Consider the following 25,125-nt stretch of genomic DNA (forward strand, 5'->3'; position numbering starts at 1 on the left):
CCAGTGAAATCATAGTGTATGGTGATCCAGAATCTACCAACATATCTATTTGCACTCCATTTACTGTTAGCAGGTCCCACAGCCCTTTCTTGGCTGCCCCCTCAACATGCAACAGAACCCCTTCATGCGCCACACTGCTTACATGTCTCACCATTCCGTTGGCACCTCCTTCTGCCTCCACCATCCTGACTACTTGGCTTCCTTGCATACCGCCACTCTCACCATTCAACTTGCACATTATGGCATGATGTCCCTTGATATTGCATCTCCTGCACTCCACACCCAAGGCCAGACAATCCTTGGCACCAGTGGAGTGACCGTCACCCCACACTTTCTACATGCTTGTCTTCCTCCAGCACTGAATGGCCATCTGTTGATCTTCTCTGTGTGGTAATCTGCTTTTTCAACTCTACCCCTTGTCTCCCCACCACTCTTCTTTGGTGCTAGCACGGCTTGTGCCATCGTGCCCACTTTCTCAGTGAGTACTTGTACACTGGCACGGGTCTCATGCAATTTCAATGACTTTATCCAAAGGAGGATCTCTGTTAATCCAAAGTCTGTTTCTTACTTTAGCATTGCTCGTTTTCATCATCACCTGGTCTCTTATATATTCATCCAGTAAACCTGTGAACCTGCAAGTGGATATGAGGGTGCGCAAGGCTGTAACGTAGGAATCGATTGATTCACATTCACCCTGTGCTCTGGAAAAGAAATGATATTGCTCCAACACGACATTGGACCTTTTCCCAAAATGCCCTCCCTATTTCTTCAAAGCTGTCTCGTATAAGCTCACTACAGTTTCTCCTTCCTCACAACCGGGGGCTCCTACCTCCTCACCAGGAAAATGTCTGAACACCCTCAGCCCTTCCATGCCCAAACAATTCAAAAGCGTGGCTTCCCTCTCGTCATCCGTGTACTTAGCTCTGTTGGCTGCTCTTAAGTAAACCTTAAAACCCTCTGCCCAGAGGTCCCATAGTACAGGAGGCTCTCCTGGAGACGGTAGGAATGTGGGAGGAGGTCTGGCATTATTTTGCTGCATGGTGCTCAGAGAAACTTGGGTTATGAGCTAGCTTGCAGGTGTTGGTGCTCTGTACTGCTACCCTATATCAGCACACTTTGCATTCAACAACAGAAATTATATTGCAGAACCTGGTTGGTGCTTCCTAATGTGCACCCTTGGACTGGCTCGGTCATATGCAGTCTTTGCAGACTTGTTATCAATGCTGCTGCTTCTAGCAGCAAACGAAATGGCCATTCAATGCTGCGGCATCAAACAACAAAAGCAAAATGGTCGTTCTGCGTTGCGGCGTCCTGATGCAGAAGGTGGTTGCTATGCAACCCAAAATGGCTGTCAAAGCGATGTAATATCGTTGGGTCCTTTCCTTGGACCGCTCGTTCTCCCCGTGAGCGTAGGGTTGTGGGTGCGCTCCAATGCCTGCAACCACTGTTGGCCTCACACCACGGCCCCACCCCAAATCCTCAAATACACAGGGGGAGACCGCACCTACACCTGCAGCGTAAGGCGCCACCGGAGGGGATGATCAAATTGGGCTCGAACAACCCAGATTATACGCCTGGCTGGGCAGCAACCAGGATGATGCAGGGAGAGGAGGCACACGTGTGGATCTCTCAGGAGGGTCCGACTCGTTTTCTTCTTCGTCGCCAGTGAAGTAAGGTAGGCAGCAACACCAGAAGGTAAGTGAACACAAAGATTTATTGTAGCAAAACGGACCCTATGGTTGCCCAGCCACCAGGCCCCTTAACAGTATAGAATGTGGAACCCTGGCCAAGATTAAACACACCAGGGTTCCATTACAACATAATGAATTCTTGTGTGGGCTCGCTGACTCTTAGGCCTTTACACCTACCCTCATTCCCAATTCTGTGGCCCTGATTGTTTGATTCCCCCAATGGTATTCATATTCTCTGGAGCATAGACCATTTCAGATCACCTGGATGTTGGTGTTGTATGTGGGATGGAAGGTGTTTGAGCATCATAAGAACATGCCTCTTACACAGTGTTTGGGTTAGCGTGGAATGGTTGAACGAGTTGGTTGAATTTGGGCTGTTGGTTGTAGGATACCCTTTTTAGAACACTCTGTGCTGGAAGTTGGCTGCTGTGATGGTTGTAAGACCAATCGAGGGTGGCCAGTTAACACATGCATGATGTCTTGTGGCTCAGTGTATCAGGGTTATATGTGTTACTGTGGAATGGTGTTGCACAAGGTATGTATCTTGTCTGCATGTAGTAGTGCTCATTGGTGGTCTTAGATAGCATATTCCATGTAACTTACACTCATTGACTGGTGTGTGAACAGGTTCTTGCATGTGATTTTCCAGGAGCATAGTGTGATATCTGTGTCTTGTGCTGAGTGTCTGGATTTTGTGAGGGTAGAATATAAACTGTGCCTCTGGCATTGTGTCGACCCCTGCAAAATGCAGATTGTATGAACAATACGTATGAAACTCAGAGCAGTGGTCAGTGGGCCCCAGGCAAGTTGGACATACCACTGTGTGCCAGTACAGACAGTCTAGAACTGCAGCTCGGCAACGCCTGCCCTAGGAGCAGGTGGCAAAGGAACCATTTGCACTGGCAGTAATAACGGTGTTCTCATATTAAAATAATTAGCGCTGAATGAAGAAGGGGCTACCTCATAAATGTTCCAAGTTCTGCAAATGGGATAGGTAGTGTGCAAGGCTCGCCGATGGGAACGCCTGGCGGAGGGGCAGAGGTGGACTGCAGGACTGGAGACCTCTGCGTAAAATCTGTAATACAATGGTCAATGAAGAACCAATGTGAAAAAACTGTAGCAATTTAACCATTCGCATTCTCCCCCATTCACAAGCACTGGAGCTGGAGCAGTCTGAGGTAAGCTGAGGCTAAGCAGGAGACACAGGTGCCTTAGATGTGTGCACAGAACAGCAATCAAATCTGAGTGCAGGATATAACATGATTCATGGCAAAGTAACTTGTAACGAAGCCTCATGCACAGCATAGCTGAAAGCCCAGGCTGTAGGAACAATCTCCCCTGAACGTGGGTCTGTAAAGCACAGGGTGATGCACAAAAAGGCTCCTAGGGAGGGGGAAGATAGGGCATGGCTCAGCTTTTTGGGAGTTTGGGAACATACCAAGGACAGGTGAGGTGAGGGTCAGGAGAGATATATAGCAAGTCCCAAACCTGAGATGTGTTGCAATAACTATACATTTTCAACAGAAAATGTGTGACTAGAAAGCTATGAAAAGAACAGTGTGACTGGAGTTAAGTTCATGTACATTTGAATATGTGCAACCAAGTTAAACAATGTTTTATTACAAAATAAAGTGACTTAATTAAGAAATCCCCACATGCCAGGTGCACCTCCAAGCCAGTAGCAGATCAAAGGAGGCAAAATTCTCCTCCTCGTCCAGGTGCCTGGAAGTCTGGTAAACAACTCAATGTAAAACATAGCACAACAAAGGAAGGCAGGAACTATTATGTGCAATATGTGGGTTTAATTTGAGCTGGAAGACAAGCAAACATAGGGCAGTAGGTGGGGGCTGAGGAGACTGCAGCTCAGAGGGGTTTCAGAGTTCTAAGCTGAGGAAAGTTCCATCAATGCTGAGCTATTTTCCATTCAAACACATTGGAGTGCATTCAAAATCATGGCTGTTCATATAGTTCAGTGTACATATAAATCACACCATTCCTCATCAGCCTTTGGCCGTGGCCGCTACACATGTTGCACCAATACATTTCTTTGGAGCCTACTAGTCAGGGCCTCTGGCACAAAGACCCATTTCCCCCTGCCTAGTAGATGTGATCACAAGAGATGTCCCCCTCATTTCTTGTTTAGGCTGCTGTTTCCATTTCCCCGATAATTACTGCAGTATTAGTGCTGAAATTACTGCGATAACTCACGGCTTTAATCTGTGATGCATTTTATTGCCACAGTTATTACCAGGGTTTTACTGTGGTAATGCGAAAACAGTCCAGCCGTGGCTCCCCAGACCACCCCCAACTTCACATGATGTCGTCTTGCCCCTCTCCACCTCTAGCCTGATATGATTTCATCCTTTTTCCACCTCCAAATACCTTTTTTTCAGTTTTAGTTTTTGCATTATTGCAGTAATTATCAGCATGGGACAGACTTTTTGTTTGCAAAATATCAGCCACATCTGTCATAAAAGTCAAAAGTTGTTAGCAAAACCATTTTCTGTTTTCCTAGTGCGGCGACCGCTGTACTATAATATATATATGCTGGCTGTTGCTTTCTGCTGAAGCTTTCTATGCATCCGCCAAGCTCAAGTGGAGGGTGTCGGGGGATAGCTCGGGGGCAACATGCTCATCTTCAATGCAAAACGAGATGGAACAACACAGGTTCGATCCTCGGGGCAGCTTAGAAACCTTGGGGTATTAAGCGCATTATAAATAACCCATGACAATTACAACGAGGGGTGCTATCAGATTTCCGCTGGGTATGGTTTCTTTAAAGCTGTGTTTTATTATGCTTTAACTTGTTCACGTCATTGAAAAATTTGACAAAAAAATACAACAGAAAACGGATAGAAAAGGAGAAAAAGAATATCAGTAGGGTGCTAATCCCTTTTTATGCAAAAAAAAGCAATGTTAAAGAACTACAACGGAAAAAAGTTATAGCTGCACCGCGAGGAAGCGTTTTGGAGGTTTTGTGAGCAATGTCTGCGGTCTTCGTGCACATGTTTGTTCTCTGTCTCCTCCTTGCTGTGTGTCCAGTCGGGCAGTAATCGCTCCCTGGCTCTCCCTTCAGAGGCTGGCATGAACTCCACACTGCATGGCTCTCTATTGTCACCAAGGTCCCATGGCACCACTGCCACCGTTCAGTCAACCTGCCCTTAGGGCAGAGGCATTGCTAGGGGGGGTGCTGAGGGGGCTATAGCCATGGTTCTTTTGGTTATAGACCCGGATAGAAGCTCAGGGGTTACAACCAAAAAGACTAGCAAGCCCCCAGTCTCGGCAGTCCCAAAATTAGTGTAGCCCCGGATCTTTTCCAGACTTTGCAACACCCCTGCATTAGGGGTTGGTTCGTTCATAGGTGTCTGTAAAGGGGTCAACAAGGGGCAATTGCCCCCCCCCACCTTCCATATTTGCTGTTTTGCCCTCCCCCTAATGTTTGGCCTCCCCCTTTCCCCCCGCCCCTGTCAAACAACACTTTCAGGAGTCTCAATGGTGCTCCTTCGACAAGCTGTCAAGCATGCAAGTTTACTGTTCCTTTGTTTGCTTTGTCTGTTCTTTCTTCTGACATGAGGCAGACACCACGGGAATAGATGGGCCGTGAATATCACTGGGTTGGGGCTATCCGTGTTAAAAGCAGGATTCCCCCATGCTGGTCACACTATTATTTTCTAAATATGCAGCTTTCCCTTTCATAGAACCAACACACAAGATATTTCCCGAAGTGAAATACGCTTCTTAAATTACATCCAAGTTTCCATTGAACTGTGTTTAGTTTGTTTGTCAGGCTACCACACAAATATCCTGTGATTTGTGTGTCTCTTTCTTTGGGTTTTACCACAGGTTATACTTCTAAAGGTATTTGCTTATGAAGAGTAATCGCAAGTGAATGTTTCTAATGTGCTAATAGCAGTTATTGGGAAACTGAACTGTTGGTTCATGGGTGCCACATTTTGATGTTCACTATAGGGTCAGAAATTAACCCACCCGTACCTGAATATATGCAAGAGACCAGCAGAACCCATCCCCTGGCCGAACACATTTTACATATTTTATTGCACTTGTTTTTTTTATAAGGCATTTCAAAAAGCCGTAAAATGTACAGCCAGCTTTAAACATATAACATCTCGGCAATAGTCACTCAACCTGCTGAGCTACCTTGGTAGCTTTCTACTGTAGGTCATGTATAGATCCCTGATTATGCTCAAAATCGCTGCATTACAAACAGTGCCATTCATGTACATGACTTTAAAGCAGGGGTGGCTCATCGATAATGAGTGACCGGGTTTCAGCCCACCCCCATTATGGACGAGCCAAGCCAGCCCAGTGAAAACAAAGAGCGCTACAGCAGCTGCATCATGCTGCTAAGGGAGCACTTCTTGGCACTTACTGAACTGTCTACTCAACAGTTTACTAAAAGGATATACGGTCTTCCTTTGAAGTTCAGTAGTACCTCAGCGCAAGCCCAATGAGCCATGCACGGCTAGGGCATTTTGCTTCCCCAGCCTTGCATGGCCCATTGGGGATGCAGGCTGGGGTACTGCAGGCTGAATGTGTGAAAGGGCGTTCTTGCAACTTCCCGCATATCCCGGACCTGCGAGGCTGCATGATGGAGATGCTCTGGCTCCTCCACGAATATACAGAAACCAGGAAGCACTTTCTGCTTCCTGGTTCCTGTTGTATCCTGCACGGGAAGCGGGTTGCCTTTTATTTAATTTTTATTTATTGAGCATTTGTATGGCGCCTATACAGCAGAAAGTGTTTCCAGGCACCACAAGACAAAAAAGGAGGAGGGCGGAAAGAGGAGAAACAACAATAACGGTCCTATTTGGCCTTGTGACATTCAGATCGTGCAATTGCAGTATCAAGAAGTGCAGGGGGAGGGGTTGTGGTGAGGACAAGGGATGGGGTAATGAGAGGGTGAGGGAGGGAAAAGTGCTGGAGGTAGGGGGTCCAAGGGGCTGGGCAGGTGCTATGGGGTGCCCAGGATGGCAAGTGCCATGGGGAGCAATGGGTAGGGGTAATGGTGAGGAGGGGGGGCAGCCTAGGAAGGCTAGTGAGGGAAGGTTGCTTGACGGCAAGTGCTGGTAGAAAGGGCGATAGGGAAGACTGGGCAAGGGAGGGCTCATAAGGGACACAGGCATACAGCCATAGCAGCAGGAGGAGACTAGCAGGGGAGGGGGAGAGAGAAGGAGGAGGAGAAAAAGAAGGTCTTGAGTAGCTTCCGGAACCTAAGAAGGTCCGGTTCAAGATGGAGAGGGGCAGGGAGGCCATTCCAGAGGGAGGCTCCTGCCGAAGAGAGAGATTAACCCCCCACTCTCTGCTTGGAGAAACGTCTGATCTGCAGAGAGTTGGAGCTGGAGGACCGAAGGACTCTAGCCGGGAGGTATTTAGGGAGAGAGAGTTGAATGTAGCGAGGTCCCAGGCCCCAGAAAGCTTTGTGAATGATGCAGAGGGTCTTGAATTAGATCCTTTCCGCCACCGGGAGAAATTGAGAGATTTTAGGGCTGGAGAAATGCGGTCTCTGGGCTCGAGGCCAAGGATAAGTCTCACAGTCCTTTTCTGGATTAGTTGGAGACGGCAGAGTGTAGAAAGAGGCAGATTGAGGAAGAGGCTGTTGCAGTAATCAAACCCTGAGAGAACCTGAGCTCTGGAGACATTGAGTTTCTGGGGGAAGGTGAGGAAAGGGAGAATGCCTCTGAGGAGGTAAAGCTGATGGTGTGCCTTCTTGGCAAGGTCAGCAATATTATGTGAGAAGGAGAGAGAGGAGTCGAAGATGACACCCAGTTTTTAGCCTCACACAAGGGTGAGGGAAGAGGGCTCAAGGAAGGTGGCCAGAGTGTAGGAGGGAAGGAGGGAGTAGGGGTCCCAATGAGAAGGCTCTCAGTCTTACTGGCGTTAAGGCAGAGATCATTAGCAGCACACCATGCCTGAAAAGCAGTCAAATAGCCGGGAATGAGAGGAAGGAGAGGAAGAAGAGGAGGGAAGGTGGAAATCAAGTGGGCAAGAGGGGCAAGGTAAATGTTGAAAAGCCACGGTGCAAGGATAGAGCCCTGAGGGACTCTGCAAGTCGAGAGTGAGGTAGAGAAGAGAAAGGGGTCCAGATTAACTTGGGAAGGCTGATTCGAGAGGAAAGAGGTTAACCAATCCAGTGCCAGATTCGTGATGGCCAGGATATCACAGAGCCGATTTATGAGGATGGAATGATTTACTGTGTCGAAAGCAGAGGACAGATCAAGGAGAATAAGGGTGGAAGGAGAGTTGGAGTGGAGATTTGAAAGCAAGTCATCACAGGTGTGAAGGAGAGCAGTTTCCGTGGCTCTGGCTGCTCTGAAGCCAGAGTGGTGGTCATGAAGGCAGCCAACAGATTAAGTGTGATGCATTAGTGGGGAGATGACCAATCTGTCCAGGAGTTTGTTTAAGAAGGTGCAAGTGGAGATAGGGCAGTAGTTAGCAGGGCAAGAAGGGTCCGCAGATGGCTTTTTTAGGAGGGGATGCACAAGGAAGTGCTTGAGGGGTGAAGGGAAGGAGTGGTTACAGAACTCGGCCAAGGAGGGAGTGAGAGAGGAAATGTTGTCCTTGATAGTTCTACAGGAGCAGGGTAGCACCTGTTTGGAGGAGACTTTCACAGAGTAGACAGTCTTGGTGACCTCATCAGGTGCTATGAGTGAGAAGGAGGAGAGTAGGGGTGAGGAAGAGGGGGATGCAGTGGAGGCCTGCAGGCAGGTGGGTGAAATAGGGGCATAGAGGAGAGAGAAGACAGGATGTCCTGAGTTTTGGTTGTGCAATGGGTGGCCAACGCCATGCAGGGGGCCAAGATGGAAGATGAGAAGTGGAGAATGCAGTAGGATTGTCAAGTTCCTTGCAGATTTTGAAAAGTTCTGCCGTGTTGTTTACGGCCCCAGGGATGCACTATTGGGTGTGGGCTCATTTCCTGGAGCGGATACAGAGTCTGTATTGCCTTTGGAGCAGGTGACAGGCCAATTTGTCAGAGAATGTGCTAGAAGCCAGCCACTTCCATTTTGCAACTTTGTATTTGCGTTTCAATGAGGCTAGGTCAGAATCATACCAACTATTGCACTTGGAAGCAGGCTTCATACAGATCCTCATGGAAGGGGCAAGGGTGTCATGAGTATTGGAGATGGAGAGGTGAAGGTTGGCAAGAGATGAGTGAGTCTGAGAGTGAATAGAAGGATTGGGGGGGTGAAGGAGGCAGTAAAAGCAGCTACTGAAACTCGCTTCATCAGTCCAATGACAGAGAAGGAAGAGGCTTGGCAGTGCGGGAATAGGCTTAGCCAGGGAGCCCAGGAGTTCCAGATGGGAGGAGAGGATAGAATGGTCAGACCAGGAGAGAGAAGTAGTTAGAGAGGGAGATATCAGCAGTGATGAGCGCATCCAAGGTGTGCCCTGCTGAAAGGGTTGGGATAGAGGGAAGAATGGTGAGGGGGAGAGAGTCGTACATTTTGTGAAAGTGTAGAGTGGCTGCATCGGAAGAGTCCAGATGGATATTGAAGTCTCCAAGGAGGTGAACCTTAAAGGAAGAGGTCAGCAGTAAAGAGGTGAGGTCGGCCCACTTCAAAAGGAAGGGGGGATTCGGCCCAGGAGGTATGTAGATGGTAGCGAGAGTGAGTGAGAGGGTAGGAGAGATGCAAAGCTTGCAGACAAGACATTCAAAGGAGGAAAAAGATTGAGTTGGTATGATGGAATCAGGGACCATTCAGGATAGATAAGGGTCACTGCACCTCCAGACTGGTTAGACCTGGTGTTGGAGAGGGTATTGTAGCTCTCAGGAAGGAGGGTGTGAAAAGCAGTGACAAAGCTGGCATTGAACCACGTCTCGGGGAGAGCAAGGACGTCAAGGTCAAAGTCTTGAAGGAGGTGACAGATGTCAGATGAGTGTTTGACCGTAGAGCAATAATTGAGGGTAGCTAGGTGAAGCTGGTTGCCACCATTAAATGTCTTCTGAGCCGGGGTGCAGGGGTGAGGTACACCAGTCAGAGGGGGAAACAGAGACCAGAGGGGTGGAAGCCAGTGGACTGGCAGGAGAATAGACGAAGTTGATGAGAGACAGGTGACGCCTGTCAAGAAGGAGGTGGTTGTTATGCTCACCTGATATCCCCGGGGGCGTCTGAAGGCTCTGAGATTCGGAACCCTGGATGTGTAGTTGCCCAGTGCTGAATAATGAATCTTAGTTATTTGTAGGTTGAGCTATCCGTCCTGAATTTCTTGTGCAGGGGCGCTTGACGTTTGTTGGCAAGCTGCCCGAGTTGCTTCACTGGTGCAGTATGCCTTCCTTGAGCCCAGGCCTGATGTGACCCTGAACCTGCTGGTACGCAGGTAGGTTTGTTAATTGTACGTCTTTGTTCTGTTTATGGTGGGAATTTGTTAATGTATTTATCTCCTTCTTTTTAGGTGTGAAGGTCTTGATGCTGGTGTGCCGGATGGAGAGGCACGTTTCTAGGTAAGAGAAAGCACGAAGCGCTGCGCCTTTATTGTCTTTTAAAGCTAACCTGTGTTTTCTTCTTCTTCTCCTCACAGGCTGCTGTGGTGCTGCGAGTGGATGAGAGCTCGATGAAAAACAGGCCCCGGAATCCGTTAAGGTAAGTACAACACTGTGCGGTTGTTTAATATTGAAAGCGAACCTGAATATGTCTCTTTTTCCTTTGCAGATGTTGCTGTGATGCTCCGGATGGAAGCGCGGCATAGCGCGATGGAATTCAGGTAAGTCTGATGGAATTCAATGTTTTGGAAGCACGCACGTTCTAATATTGTTTTCCTTTTCTCGTTATTCCAGGTTGTGATGTTCGAGCAGCAGCTGTGGTAGCGGTTCACCGGAAGTCCTTAAGCTAGTACTCACAGGTGAGTGATGTTTCTTCTCTCGGTTTCCACAGATTGCAGCCCGGTTGAGATGCTGAGTGCTGGATGGTGTTTTCTCAGGTAAGACAGAATAATCTTGTTCTTGTTCTTGCAGGACTACAGGAAGATGCTGAAGAGCAGGAGCTGGACACGGTGAGCATCACGCTGCTGGTTGCAGAATAACACGAAGCGTGTTCTGCAGTCAGGCTGTGGTTTATATAGCCCAGGTAAAGTAGTACCAGGGAAAGTAGTTCCAGGCCTGCCACACCCAAAACACTAGACCGCATGGCTTGGTTCTTAGAACTAGGCTGTGTGGGTGCTTCCATGTTGGATTTAAAGGCCCATGTACATAAATTGGACCTAGTTTGAACAGCCCTTCCTTCCTACATATGAGCCTGGTGCCAAAGGCACCAGGACTGGCTCCAGGAGCCCTTTTGCAGTAGGAATGCTTTCTTAAATGTTTCCTTCCAGACTTCGAGAGAGGGGTGGTAAAGGTGACAGAGTAGCAATTAGAGTAGATAGGAGAGATAGAAATCACCATGGTAGCAGAGGCGGGAGGGGGCGGAGAGCAGATGGAGGGACTGAGCAATGCACAAGGAGCTCACCAGGTGGCCTAGCAGCAAGTAAGGTGAAAGAGGAGCAAAAATCAACAATGGAACAATAGCCGAGGGAATAAGAGAACGGGCCTAGCTTACAAGGTAGCAGGGAGCAAAAACTGATTCAGAAATATGGAAGTGCAGCCGGTAAAGTGTGCATTCAGATTGAAGCCAGGAAAGAAAAGTCCTAGAAATATACATAGCAGTATTTAGAAGAGAGTGTGCAGCCGAGAAAACCGGAATCCGGAGCGGGACTGCAGGAAAAAAAAACAAAGAATATTTTGTGTGTGCTTGAATGCAAGGGTTTGTGTTTCTTAGTGGGTGCGTGATTGAGAGAGTGTACATTGTTTGACAGTGCATGTTTATTGGAGACCGTATGAATCCAGTATGGGTGTGAGGGTGAATGTGACAATGAAAGACGTATGAATGCTGATGAATGTGTGTGAATGGGAGAGTGAATGAAGAATGATGCTGTATCAGTGCGTGTGTGTGTGTGTGTGTGTGTGTGTGTGTGTGTGTGTGTGTGTGTGTGTGCGTGCGTGTTTGTGTGAGTGAGTGAGCCCGCGTGTGTGTGTGTGAATGTGAGAGTGAATGCTCATGTGTGTGTGTGTGTGTGAATGGGAGAGTGAATGAAGAATGAAGTATTCCTCATGAATGTTGCTGCATGTTTGTGAGTGGGAGAGTGTCTGATGCCGTGTGACTGAATAGGAGAGTGAATGTGGGGATTACTTACAGGTGATCTTTATTACTCCTAGTCCAATTCCTTCTTGTCACAGTACCTGCGTCACAATTAAGTACTGGAACAAGGAAGAGGGAAGTGGAGGTAATGAAGAATGAATGATGCTGTATGAATGCTGATACATGTGAATGTATGCAAGCGTGAAGAAGAATGAATGAGGCCATATGAATGCTAATTCGTGTAAGTGAATGGGAGAGTGAATATGGAAATGACTTACCAGTAATCGTCATTACTCCTTGTCCACCTCTACTTCATCACAGTACCTACGTCACAAGTAATTACTGGGACGAGGAAGAGAGATGTGGCGTAATGAAGAATGAATGATGCTGTTATTAATGCTGATTTGTGTGTGTGAATGGGAGAGTGAATGAAGAATTAATGATGCCATAGGAATGCTGATGCGTGTGTGCGTGTGTGTATGTGTGTGTGTGTGTGTGAGAGAGAATGGGAGAGTGAATGAAGCATTAAGGATGCCATAAGAATGCTGATGCATGTGTGTGAATGGGAGAGTGCATGAAAAAGGAATGTTGCTATATGAATAGTCAGGTGAGTGCGAATAGGAGAGTGAATGAATGAATGATGCTATAGGAATGCTGATGCGTGTGTGTTTGTGTGTGTGCGTGAATGGGAGAATGGATGAAGAATGAATGCTGCCGTAGGAATGCTGATGCATGTGTGTTTGTGTGTGAATAGGACAGGGAATGAAGAATGAATGCTGCTGTAAGAATGCTGATGCGTGTGTGTTTGGGTGTGTGTGTGAATGGGAGAATGAATGAAGAATGAATGCTGATGTAGGAATGCTAATGCATGTGTGTTTGTGTGTGAATGGGGCAGGGAATGAAGAATGAATGCTGCTGCAAGAATGCTGATGCATGTGTGTTTGTGAAAGGGACAGTGAATGAAGAATGAATGATGCGGTAAGAATGCTGATGCATGTTTGTGAATGGGAGAGTGAATTAAGAATGAATGACTGTATGAATGGTGATGTGTGTGTGTGAATGTGAGAGTGAATGATGAATGAATTCTGTATGAATGATTATTTAAGAATGTGGATGCATGTGTGCCAGCTTGACAGCAGCCCTCTTATTGAGGGGAGGAGAAGGAGGGTTGGACGGAAGTAAAGAGCACATTTTCTTTTAATTGGTGTGTCCGATTTGGTAAAGATATTCACAGTTGCATGGCATTTTATTTTACTTTGCAACAAAGGGAAAGGCAGCATAATCAGTTCCTACTGGCCCACTTTGGAGGGTTCAGTCTGAACATGTTGCTTTACTGTGGCATGGCATTCTTTACTGGGCATCAAGGGTGAAAGCAGCATGATGAGTGTTCCTACATGGAACCTGCCCACATTGGTGGGTCCCGTCTGCACATGCTTCTTTACTGTGGAATTGTATATATTACTGGGCATCAAGGGTACAGGGAGCATATGTGTTCCAAAAAACAAGGGGGGGTCGTGGGAGTCCCTCTGCCGAACATTAGTCCCGGTTACGAGAGACTTACCCAGAGTCTTTAGTTCACTATCTTTCACGGAGGAGAAATATCTAAAACATATCAGTCTTTGTCCTGCCCTAGGGTATCTCTCGAACACTCTCACCCTAGGTTACTAGGGGAATCCAGACATGGACCCCTTGCTCACTATTCTTAGAGAGGCACAGCTCCACCCTACTGATGAGGTCCAACCAGACCGAAACACGTGTCTGGGGTTGCTGTTGGTACTCTTGTTCAGAGGAGAATTTCCTAGCATTTTGGTGCTGGACTGCCCCTGTGCACAGATTCATTAACGATGTATAGGCACAAACTGAAAAATGCAAATATTTCTACGGGGGAAAAGTGAGGTTCCTGCCCCCATTTCCACATGTATTCAGCGCCTATGCATGATATTTCTTAAACAGACAGAATATTATTTGAATCGGAGCTTGGAGTGATGTCTCTTCTAATAAACACCATCTCTAACTACATATTATATGAAGCAGTACCGGGAGAGATGCTTGTTTTACTTAAAAGCACTCAGTCTCTTGCTGATTGCATACTATTAGGTGGTTGAAATATGACTGATGTCTTCTCATTAAAGGTATGTAGTCTCTTGCTTGTATGGACATCATGCATAACAACAAGCTGCATGCCTTCATCAAACAACGACTAAGAGCAGGTGACTATCACATGTATAACCCAGTGGGAAGATTAATGATATCTCAAATTAATGCATGCCAGGCATAAGATAGTAAGCCAGTTCTTATCATTAGAGTCCATCCTTGTACTCACAAACCTGGCTTTATAGTCAGGAAGCATAACTACAATTGCAATCAGCCCTACAGATAAGAGGTGTATCGGCCACTTTCACTCACTAAAAATAGGCAAATGCTCACAAAAAATAAAAATAGGTAGTAAAAATACTCCCAACAAAAAATAGGAAATAGACATGTAGAACCTTGTGTCCCTGTTTTCACCCTCACAGCCCCATGGATATTTTTGTACCAGTAGTGGACGTAGTACTGTTGTAGTGGATCTCTCCTTTGCAAAGGAGATCTCTCTAGTGAGGAGAGAATACATTATGATGTAATGGAATGTTGATGCAGGCTTCTTGCTTGGTTCTAAATGGGACAGTTGGAGGAGAGAGCTGAAGGGAAGGGAGCCCATGAGATGTGGGGTTTTCTTTTCTGATTTATTAACCTAAATAAATCCACATATCTAACTTGCCTGTGTCCGCCTCATCTTCATAACAATGGCGACGAGGATGGGATGTGAGGCCATGGAATACAGGTGAAGAGAAGACCCCAGCTGAGACAAGCCACTCCAGAGAGCCCAGTTTCGAGAGAGACGCCTGTGAACTGGGCCCCGTTCCTGTTGCCAGCAGTACTCTTCAGGGCCTTCCCGTGTGTGCCGGCGCGGCGCGAAGAGGCCAACTCCCTTTGCCCCGGGTGCGGTCTCTGAGGCAGAACGCTGCCCAACGACTGCCGTTTGAGAGGAGTCAGCTCGCAGTTCGTAGCTGCTTGTTCGGGCATGTGGGACCGGCTGACGCGATCCGCTGTTGTGATCTGAGCTGCGCAGATCGGCTCGCCACGCGAACTTTTCAGCGGAGCAGGCGCTGTCGATGAAGAGTGGTTGCCGGCGTCCGAAGAACTTCTGGGAGGGCCGCTCCGCTTTCCCGTAGCGTTGAGCGGCCACTGTGTGGAGGTCTGCGTGTCGGCTGCTCCGCTTCCCTTGTAGCGTTGAGTGGCTGCCGCGCGCAGGTCTGTGTGTGTACGCACCTCCCCAACACACCGAAAAGTAAGTGCCTTACAAATTACCCCGGCGCAGCGTTCACAGTGTTGCCTGCTCAGACGGCTGAGGGAAGGCGTGGGGAGCGGACTCTGAACAGAGTACCGTATTTCTCCTAACGCAGGGACATTTGAGAGAGAATTACCGTGGACCATATAATAGAGGGGCATTCCCGGTTCTGTGAGGAGCCTGATAAAGAGTCATTCGTTGTATAAAGCAACAAAGAAGAGTTGGAAAAAAAAAAAGGCAAGATTAGTGACTATTAAGGAAGGTGAGCGTGGCGTTGCTCTCAGGCAGGTAGACATCAGCCATAGACAGTATAACAAGATATTGTGCAGTGGGGTTGTGGAGTATCAGCTCTGACTGTGTGGACACAGACACAAGCGAACTCACAGAGAAATATTATAGTAGACAACTGAGGCGGCAATTCAACTGTGCAAAAGTAGTTCCCAGAAGAGGGAGGACATAAAAGCACATTCTAAGTGACATTGTACAGTCAGGTGAGATGGCAGCTTTGCCGGGAATATCGGGACCCCCCGTTTTTATGCCTGCCCCAGGCGCGGCAAGAATTATGTGGCCCCAATGGCGCAAAGGTTTCCTGCACTACATGAAAGCAGCTGGCGGGACAGCTTATTCCAGCGAGAGGAAGTTGGCGTTGTTGTTGCATTTTTTGGGTTTCGAGGGTCAAAGAATTTTTGAAACTCTACCACAACTTGTGAGTGACGGAAGCGGGGATGAATTAAATGAGTTCGAATCCGCATTAGTGAAGTTAGATAGACATTTTAACCCAAAAAGGAGCACAATTTTGGAAAGGTACAATTTCCGGATGCGCACACAAGCTCAAAATGAATCTGTCGAAGATTATGTGACTGCATTGCGACATCTGGCTCTTACATGCAAATTTCAAGGAAGTTTCGACGAACATATTCGTGATCAATTCATGACACATTGTCGATCCAACAGGATACGAGAGGAGTTGTGGCTAAAGGATGAGCCAAGTTTAGACGAGGTATTGGACTTGGCGAAACGTGTGGAGCATTCCCTGGCATGTGTTGCCAAACTTTCCAAAACTGAAGGAGGGGAGCCCAAAGAAAATAAACCAGAGGTGTTATCCGTGGCCGAGGGAAAGAACAAAAGGAAAGGAAGAAACAGACAGTCAGGGAAGAACAATCCGGAAGAAAGGAAGGGTCAAGATTATATGCAGAGATGTGAGAAGAAAGAGGCTAGGAAGGACGAACGGTTGTGTTATCGGTGTGCCAGTGCAACACCTTTTGCATCCTCCGTGGTGTGCCCAGGGCGGAAAAGTACATGCTCAAAATGCAAAAGGAGAGGACATTTAGCATCGTGCTGCAAAAACTACCAATTTGGTCAGACAGGCCAACGGAGAGTCTTGTATGTAAATGAAGAAGAAGATGGAAGGTCATCAGAAGACGAAGTTGTGGTGCCATTACAAAATGTTATCGTGAATACAGTAAATGTTGTTGAAAATGGTGGGGATCTTGAGGATTGTGAAAGACCTTATGCTGTGGTTACGGTGAATGGGCGTAAGGTGTCAATGATGGCAGACTCTGGGTCGAAAATAACTTTAATATCCAGGGATGCCTTTGAGTGCGAGATGAAAGGGGTAGTATCTGAGTTATCAGAGCCTGACATAAGTCCAGGAGGATACAACCAAGATCGTATTGATTTACTGGGTTATGTATGGAGGAGATTCGAATTCAAGGGACGCAGTTGTGATGGCAAAGTGTATGTCACCAAGAAGGGACAATCTTTATTAGGGTGGAGAGAACAAAAGAATTTGGGGATCAGACTTGATCCCAATCACCCTGAGCAAGTGCTGCAAATTTCCGAAGTATCCGCAAATCATGATAGGTACGTGTCGGAGTTTAGGAAAGTGTTCAGTGAGAAGTTGGGAAAGGTGAGAGGGTTTCAGCACCAGATAACATTGAAAAAGAATAGTATGCCTACTGTGGCGAAACTCAGGCCGGTGCCTCTAGCTTTGAGGGAAAAAGTGCAAAGGGAATTACAGAAGCTGTTGGAGTCAGGTGTGATTGAGAGAGCTGGGGGGGTTGAATGGGTATCCCCAGTGGTGATCGTGAAGAAAAGTTCAGGTGACATAAGGCTATGTGTTGACATGCGAGAGTTAAATAAGTGCGTGTTGGTGGACAGACATCCCCTGCCCAACATGGGTGAACTGTTGACCATGGTAGGTGGGGGAAGATTTTTCTCTAAGTTAGATATGACATCAGCTTATCATCAAGTCGAATTGGTGGAGGCGTGTAGGAAAGTTACGGCTTTTGTAACGCATGAAGGTGTTTTTCAATTTAGGAGAATGCCATTTGGGCTGGCGTCTGCTTCGTCAGTATTTCAGAAGATCATGGATCGGTTGTTGAAGGGACTGAAGGGCGTGTTCTGTTTTCAGGATGATGTCTTGGTGAGTGGTGTAACGATGGAAGAACATGACAGGAATCTACACAAGGTTTTGAGGATATTTGAGGAAAGAGGTATTACTTTGAGAGGTGAGAAATGTAAGTTTGCAGTGACGAAAGTGGACTACCTAGGGCACGAAGTGTCAGGGGATGGAGTTAAACCCAAGGAAGATATGATTAATACCATTAAGAGTGTTGAGAAACCTAAAAGCAAGAATGAGCTGCGCTCTTTTCTAGGAATGACAGAATTTTATCGCAAATTTGTAATAAATTATGCTGATAAAGTACAGGAGATGAGAAAGATTCTTAGGAAGGGTGCCGATTTTGTGTGGAATAGCCAGTGTGACAGGGAGTTTAACAGGATAAAGGAAGAAATAAATATGGCTGGTCCATTAGGGTGTTTTGACACGAGGAAGCTAACCATGATCACAGTTGACGCTAGTGAGAGTGGATTGGGAGCTGTGCTATCTCAAAAGCAGGAAGATGGTTCTGAAGAGGTAATCGCCCATGCATCGAGGGGTCTCAAAGGAGCAGAGTTAAGATATTCGGTACTTGAGAAGGAGGCATTGGCATGTTTTTGGGCTGTGGAACGTTTCAGAAATTTTGTGTGGGGAGTAGAGTTTGTGTTGCGAACGGATCATAAACCCTTAAAAGCCATTTTTGAGAATAAGGGCCTTGACAAAGTATCTCGGAGAGTGGCAGGGTGGGTTACCAGGATGCAGACACATTGTTTTAGAATGGAGGTCATTCCCGGGAAGGAAAATGTTTTAGCCGACAGTCTATCAAGGATAAAGGTGGCAGCACCTGAGAGTATGGGAAGTGAAGAAATGGAATTAGTGTTTGTCAACACTGATGGCATTGTATCCAAGCAGGAGTGGTTGGACGAAATGGAAAGAGATAACATCATAAGGAGGGTAATCACATATTACCGGTCAAGTGGCACAGCGAGTAGAGCGCCCGCTTTGACACCCGTGCAGAGCCTGTTAACGCAGGTTCGAATCCCGGCGGGGCCAAACTCAGCCTTTCATCCTTCCGAGGTCGATAAATGAGCACCACACACCGTGGGTAATAATAAGCAGCGCTCAGATACCTGAGGGTTTGTAGCGCTATATAAAAGCCTAATTATTATTATTATTATTATTATTATGTAGAATCTACGGTATGGCCAAATAAGGTAGAATTGGCGGAAGAAGTAAAGCCGTTTTGGGAGGTGAAAGATGAGTTGTCCGTAAATGATAATATTTTGTTCAGATGGGGTAGAGCAGTGGTCCCGATAGGTTTAAGGAAGAAAGTGGTAGATTTAGCACATAGTGGTCATATTGGGGTTACCAAGACCAAAGGAGTGTTAAGAGAAGATTATTGGTGGCCGGGTTTTGATAAGGAGGTGGAAGATCGTTTGGCAAATTGTCAGTTTTGTGTTAAGAGTGGAAAGGGAATAGCGGCCAGAAAGCAACCTTTAGTGGATGTCGGTCTTCCGTCCAGAATATGGTGTGATATTGCCATGGACATACTGGGTCCCGTGGAACTGGGTTACGCCCGGGGAAAGTATATTGTTTTGGTGGTGGATTTGTTTTCCAGATGGGTGGATTTTAAGGTCGTGAGGGAGATCACGAGTGAAAGTATGATAAAGGTTCTGCAGGAAATCTTTGCAAGTGAAGGTTTACCTGAGACCGTATTGACCGACAATGGTCCCCATTTTATTGGAGAAAAAATTTCTAACTATTTGAGGAAGTGTGGGGTTGGTCACAAAAGAACTGCATTGTACCATCCCGAGTCAAATGGTGTGGTTGAGAGAATGAATAGGTGTGTGATGGAAAGTGTACGTATGGGAGAGGAGTGTGGTTTAGACAAGCTAGCTCTAATACAAAATAGAATGTGGGCCCTGAGGATGGCGCTGCATTCTACGACAGGTTTATGCCCATTTGAGCTCATGAGGGGAAGGAAACCATATTCCATGGCTTGTCCGCCATGGCTGGGAAGATGTAGGGAGACCGATCTTGTTGTGGATGAAGTGAGAAGATCGTTAGTGGAAAAAAAATCAAATTGGGTCAAGCGTGAAAACTTGAAGAGAGGAAAGAAGGAGTTGCGTGTGGAATGTGGTGACTGGATTAGGATAAAGAGAGCAGTGATAAGGAGGAAGGGGGAGTCTCTCTATTCGGATCCTGTCAGAGTGGTGGCAGTCATGAAAGGGGCTGTGCGAGTTGCTGGAGGGCAAGTATGGAATAAAAATAGGGTTGCCTCTGTGAGGAGAGGAAATATGTGAAAGCCATAAGCGGGGATGTGCCCAGGAGAAGAAAGAAGGAAATGGCAACTGAGCCGCTTATGGCGTTTTGTTCTAGATCGTTTTTTTATTATGAATTAGTTAGTGTGACTTGTTTGAGTTAAATCTATTGTATGAAATGAGACGTAGTTAGTGTAACATGCCGAAAGCTAAAAGGCGATCAGATATATATTTAAAAAAAAATATATAAAAATAATGAAGGGAGATGTGTTGTAGTGGATCTCTCCTTTGCAAAGGAGATCTCTCTAGTGAGGAGAGAATACATTATGATGTAATGGAATGTTGATGCAGGCTTCTTGCTTGGTTCTAAATGGGACAGTTGGAGGAGAGAGCTGAAGGGAAGGGAGCCCATGAGATGTGGGGTTTTCTTTTCTGATTCATTAACCTAAATAAATCCACATATCTAACTTGCCTGTGTCCGCCTCATCTTCATAACAGTACCTTAAGAAGAAACTACTTAGGCAATAAGCCCCGAGCCTGCGGGCCATTACCGCATAATGTAATGCCCCCGGTGCCCATAGTAACTTAACGAAGGCCCAGGGGGCATTACCTTATGCGTTAATGGCCCGCAAGCTCGGGGCCTATTGCCATTAGTACCCCGGGCCCGTTAGACCCAGGTACTAAAGGCATTTTTTTTCTGTTTTGAAACGGTCCAGAAAAAGAAATTATTCAAAAACTGACAGCTGGGGAAGGGAAAACGAAGTCTGTTTTCCCTTTTCATGGTGGCCATTGGAAATAAGTAAAAAAGTAAACAAACAAAATGGCCACCATGGATAGGGAGAAGGGACTGCACGTGTTTAAAAAAAAAACGTACCTTTCTTGTTCAGCCCGGCGCCTCACAGTGCTTCTGTCAGCAAGTCTGTTTTCCGTGTTGATGACTGTGATGTCAACAACAGGAAAACAGCCTAAGCTGACAGCAGCACTGCATGGTGCCAGGCCCCGTAAGATAGGTGTGTTTGTTTTCCTTTTCTTTTCTTTAAAAATAGATACCATTAGCAATCGTATAGCAAAAAAACAACATGGGTGCTAAGTGGTGAAGGGGTAGTGGGAAGGAAAAGAAGAGGGCACTGGCTACCCAGACTACTTGAAACACAGGCTTGCACTAGACAGTACAGCCCGTGTTCCGAGCATCCAGAGTGGACAGCGCCCCCTCCCAGGGTGCTAATACTGCATAAGTGTGCTGAAGGCAAAGACTTGAACATCTGTGCATTTACAGGCCACAGCTCAAGAGCTTCCTTCAGCAACAGTGGGTTAGTCCTGTACCACCATAGCCATTCCTCCAAACTGTTGGGATATTTTCAGGACAAAAAATTGGCTGGAAAATAGGTGTCTCATTGACATGTAGTTATGTGGTCACTCTAGTTGACCTCACTCCCAGCTGACACACAACTATAAATATGTCATAACAATTAATATGCACATGCAAATGTGGGATAAAACCTTTAAGGGTATTCTGGGTGTAAAAGGGCCCGGCTAACAAAAGATAATGTTCATTGCTGCATAGGCAGGAATATTATAGGTCCCCTAGCAGGACACTCTCTAAACTGAACCTGGCAGAACTTCAAGTCACCCCCGGGCTGGGGCTGTAGGATTCCCTGGAACAACACAGATGAACCAGCGTGGTCCTGAAGCTATCAAAGGATGGACCATTTGGATTTAACCCATCATAAATCCTGACACAAAAACTGATTAGAGCACCAGCCTTGCAAACAGGACACAACAGAGACGGACCTATGCGGGTCCGTCTCACTGACATGTGCACAACACTTAAATCAGAGATCAGAATCCAACTGTAACATACTCACACCACAATCATCATAAAATGGAACCCAGAACAGTAACACTACCTCATCAAGATGGATAACAACACAACCTGAACTCTACAGGTTCACTTTATCCCTACATTCCACATAGTGCTCATCAGGAGCCCCGCAACTACCCCTTCCTAAACATGGTAATCTACCAGCACCTTTAAACTACACACAAGGACTAGAACACAGGCATCAGATGTATGCATGTTAGCACCATCCCAGCCAAAGGTACCTTGGGGAGTAACCCAGCGCTCATTGCACAGCCGGCAGCCTGTTAAGCTCCATAGCATGCTACTGTGCTCTGCCAGGGGCTCTCACAGGGTCCCAGTGCTGTCATCTAATAAATCTTAGGTTTCCCTTCCAGATAGAAGACATACCCCAGTGTTAATCCCACAAACCACATTGAACCATACAGACACTCAGGACTCTGCGTTTTGGGCCCACACTCATCAACGCCACATGTACCTTCCTCTCCCTTATAACCTTCTTTTGTTTTGGCAAAACCACATGCCACAAGGCCACCACAAATTTCAGAGATGCCCAATAGAATACCACGTCACATTATATTACCTTACCATTAGTAGTTTGGGTAACAATATACAATTTTGGCTGGGTGACGTTTAGCGGTTGGATATTGAAGGTGATTGTTTAAAGGGAAGAGTCGGGGTAGATAACAGACAGGTCATTTATTTTGTTTTGTACTGTTTAATTGATTTAAAGCTAGAGCAACAAATGATGGAACACGTGTTCTATGAAAACACACAGTAAACCACGTGTAAGACTAAATGCATGTTGAAAGCATTTTTGCAACTGTTACATTTTTAGGGTGTATATTAACTTGGTGCAAAACTTGGATTGGCTTAAACCTACTGTGAACATGTATAATGTCACGTTTGATAACCAGCTTGGTAAAATATTGGTTTAGTTAAATCAGTTTGGCCTGTTCACCCTTATTTAATGTGCCACCACCTGGCGCCTTGTTCTATTTGTGCCCCCAGATTTGCGCCCCTAACACTGATTTCTAGTGACGTCACTGGGTTGGTCACTGCCAGACTCTCCTGGAATAGTTGGAGCTGTGCTCTTTCTTGTTTGATTCACTAAGAAACTAAATGTCCCAGTCAAATTCAGCCTGCCTCTTGCGAAAGTTTTTCGTTCCAAAAATACAGTGGGTTTCATTAATGCAAACAAATCATAAGAGGATGGCATTTATCAGAAAAGGCATTTTTTTGTACGTCACAGGGTTGAACCCTGGCAGGTCTGACTCAGCCTTTCATCCTTTTGCAACAGGCAAAATGAGTGCCAGTATGACGGGTGGCAGTGGAGGGCAACCAGATACGCAGAGCCCCAGATGGATGCCTGCTGAAAACCCTGCGATCATCATCTCAGAGCTTTCGAACATTTAAACCTTCTCCAGCGAGTCTGCAGGCTACCTTTTAGAGAAGTACCCACAGTGATCCATGACACACTTCAATCGGTGGAGCAGGAGCATCAACACGTGACACTACCCTGCCTATGAATGGCATTCACCAGCAGTGCTTTAAGTGGGATGCAGAATAGAGGGGGGCGGGACAGGGCCTAGACAGGGGGTATGGCCTAAGTATGGGTCGATGCACTTAGGCCACATCCCCTAAGTAGAGCCCACCATCCTCCCCCATAGGAGGGTGGGGGCCTGGTAATTGTGCCTCCCAGTGGGAGTCAAGCAGGAGAGCTGGGGCACACTGGCATTATACCCTTAAAGAACCCAGACTCCTTTTTGTTCCAAATCACAGGCTCCGAGCCCCGCTGGCAGGATGCATGTGTGGGGGTCGGAGGCAGTGATTAAGAAGCAAAATGGGAGGCCGAGCATACCAAAGGTATGATACCACTGCACACCAACTCACTCTCCTTCTGTTTCATAATGAGGAGCAAAGGGCTGACCCCCCAACCCCCTCAGGCAACTCTTAAGCCATGCGGCTCCTTGAGTGAAAGGACTGCCTGCTGGGGGTTAGCACCTCTCACTAAGAAACATAAGGAGGGCTGGTTTGCCCGGCCCCTCCGTTTTTTTCTTAGTGAAGAACCAACACCCAATAGGTAGCCCTTTCATCAAGGTGCTGCATGATTAAAGGGTTAATTGCTGCAAGTGTGAGAGCCTCTGATTAGAAAAAATGAGAGGCATCAGCAGGTGCCTCTCCCTTTTTCTAATTCGAAGCGCGAACACCTGCAGGCAGCCCTTTGGCCATGCAGTGCTTCAGCTAAGGGCTGCCTGAGGGGTCGGCATTGCTGGGACTAGTCGGGGTAGAACCCCAGCAGGGACCCATCTCAGGAGCCCATTTTGTAGACTGGTGGGGCTCTGCCCCAGCTAGCCTTGGTTCACTTAAAGCCCTGCTCAACAGTCACCTCGCATTGAACGTTTGGAGAATTGAAGGTGAGAGGGTTTACCGACTGCTCTGACCAGGGGCAACTATCCAAAGACTAAACGCCACCCAGCGCTTCTGTCATCAACGGGAAGGCCGGCAGGGGCACCAGTCGTCTCACTTTTAATCTCATTTGCATGTGACACACGCCCATTTTCTGTAATACGGGGCCATCACGTGTACTTCTCAATGTAGCGCAACCCTGGGATACACTCTTGGGCACATTCCAACTCCTACAGCGTAAGACTCTGCTGGGAATGAATTGATTTCAACAGCTGGTTGACATATGTACTCCTAATGTCAGCAAGCATTTACATCAAGCATTGCCAAAATCAGATATAGCTCCACCGCATATGACAGCATTCAGCACAGCATGTACTGATCTCCAAGTATCGCATGCGCAGTTCACACATAAGTGGGATATCCCATCAGTGGCGGCACCTTCACGTGGGCACACGGCTCGGCGAAGGCCGGATACGGTGCAAGGTCACTTTAGGCTGCTACTGGCCCACACCACACTACCTTCTTGACAACCAGCTGCATTGCGACATATGCCCGGATAGCACCTCCCCTCGAGGCTACGCTGTGTGCAAAACGATTGCAACGAACACCCCCTTAAGGGATGTGACCGAATGGGTGGCAATGATCCAGTCATTTAGACGTGCAAATCTCCCAGCAGTGAGCTGATCTGTGGTGCCTGGCATAAAACTAAATCTATGCATGCCTTTGAGCCCATGGCATAGCGAGGCAATGTATAACGAATGCCCATATATCGAATTTTTTATCTTGAAAATCTTTACAGTGAATGCATTTTTTTTGGCGCTCTCCCCCTCCCCCCCAAACCACTGTTTCCCACCCCTAAAAACCCATCCCGACAGTTTCCCCCCAAAATGTAACCCTTTACCCCATCCTAAATACATTCACTATAAAGGTTTTCAAGATAAAAGATTAGATATATGGGGATTCAATATACAGGATTCGATATAACACTGTATACTGTGGAATTCTATACATATTAAGCTGCAGCTGCTACACTTTGCAAATACCTACACCCGCATCAACACGTCAGCA

At 46.8% G+C, this 25,125-nt stretch overlaps 1 protein-coding gene across 2 annotated transcripts in view; it reads right to left on the minus strand.

Moving 5' to 3' along the window:
* Positions 1 to 25,125, minus strand: part of SDSL (serine dehydratase like) — a 273,452-nt gene that overhangs the window by 92,721 nt on the left and 155,606 nt on the right. Inside the window, exon 2 of one of the 2 annotated variants that reach the window (XM_069619229.1) lies at positions 2,652 to 2,766. The exons of the other annotated variant lie outside the window; for it this stretch is intronic. Within the exon in view, the coding sequence (XP_069475330.1) occupies positions 2,652 to 2,656 (5 nt within the window). The 5' untranslated portion in view covers positions 2,657 to 2,766. The remainder of the gene's footprint in view (positions 1 to 2,651; positions 2,767 to 25,125) is intronic. 2 annotated transcript variants of the gene reach the window in all.

This window comes from Ambystoma mexicanum, chromosome 10 (genome assembly GCF_040938575.1).
Source record: "Ambystoma mexicanum isolate Mex_15411 chromosome 10, UKY_AmexF1_1, whole genome shotgun sequence".
In the NCBI taxonomy this organism is placed as follows: domain Eukaryota; kingdom Metazoa; phylum Chordata; class Amphibia; order Caudata; family Ambystomatidae; genus Ambystoma; species Ambystoma mexicanum.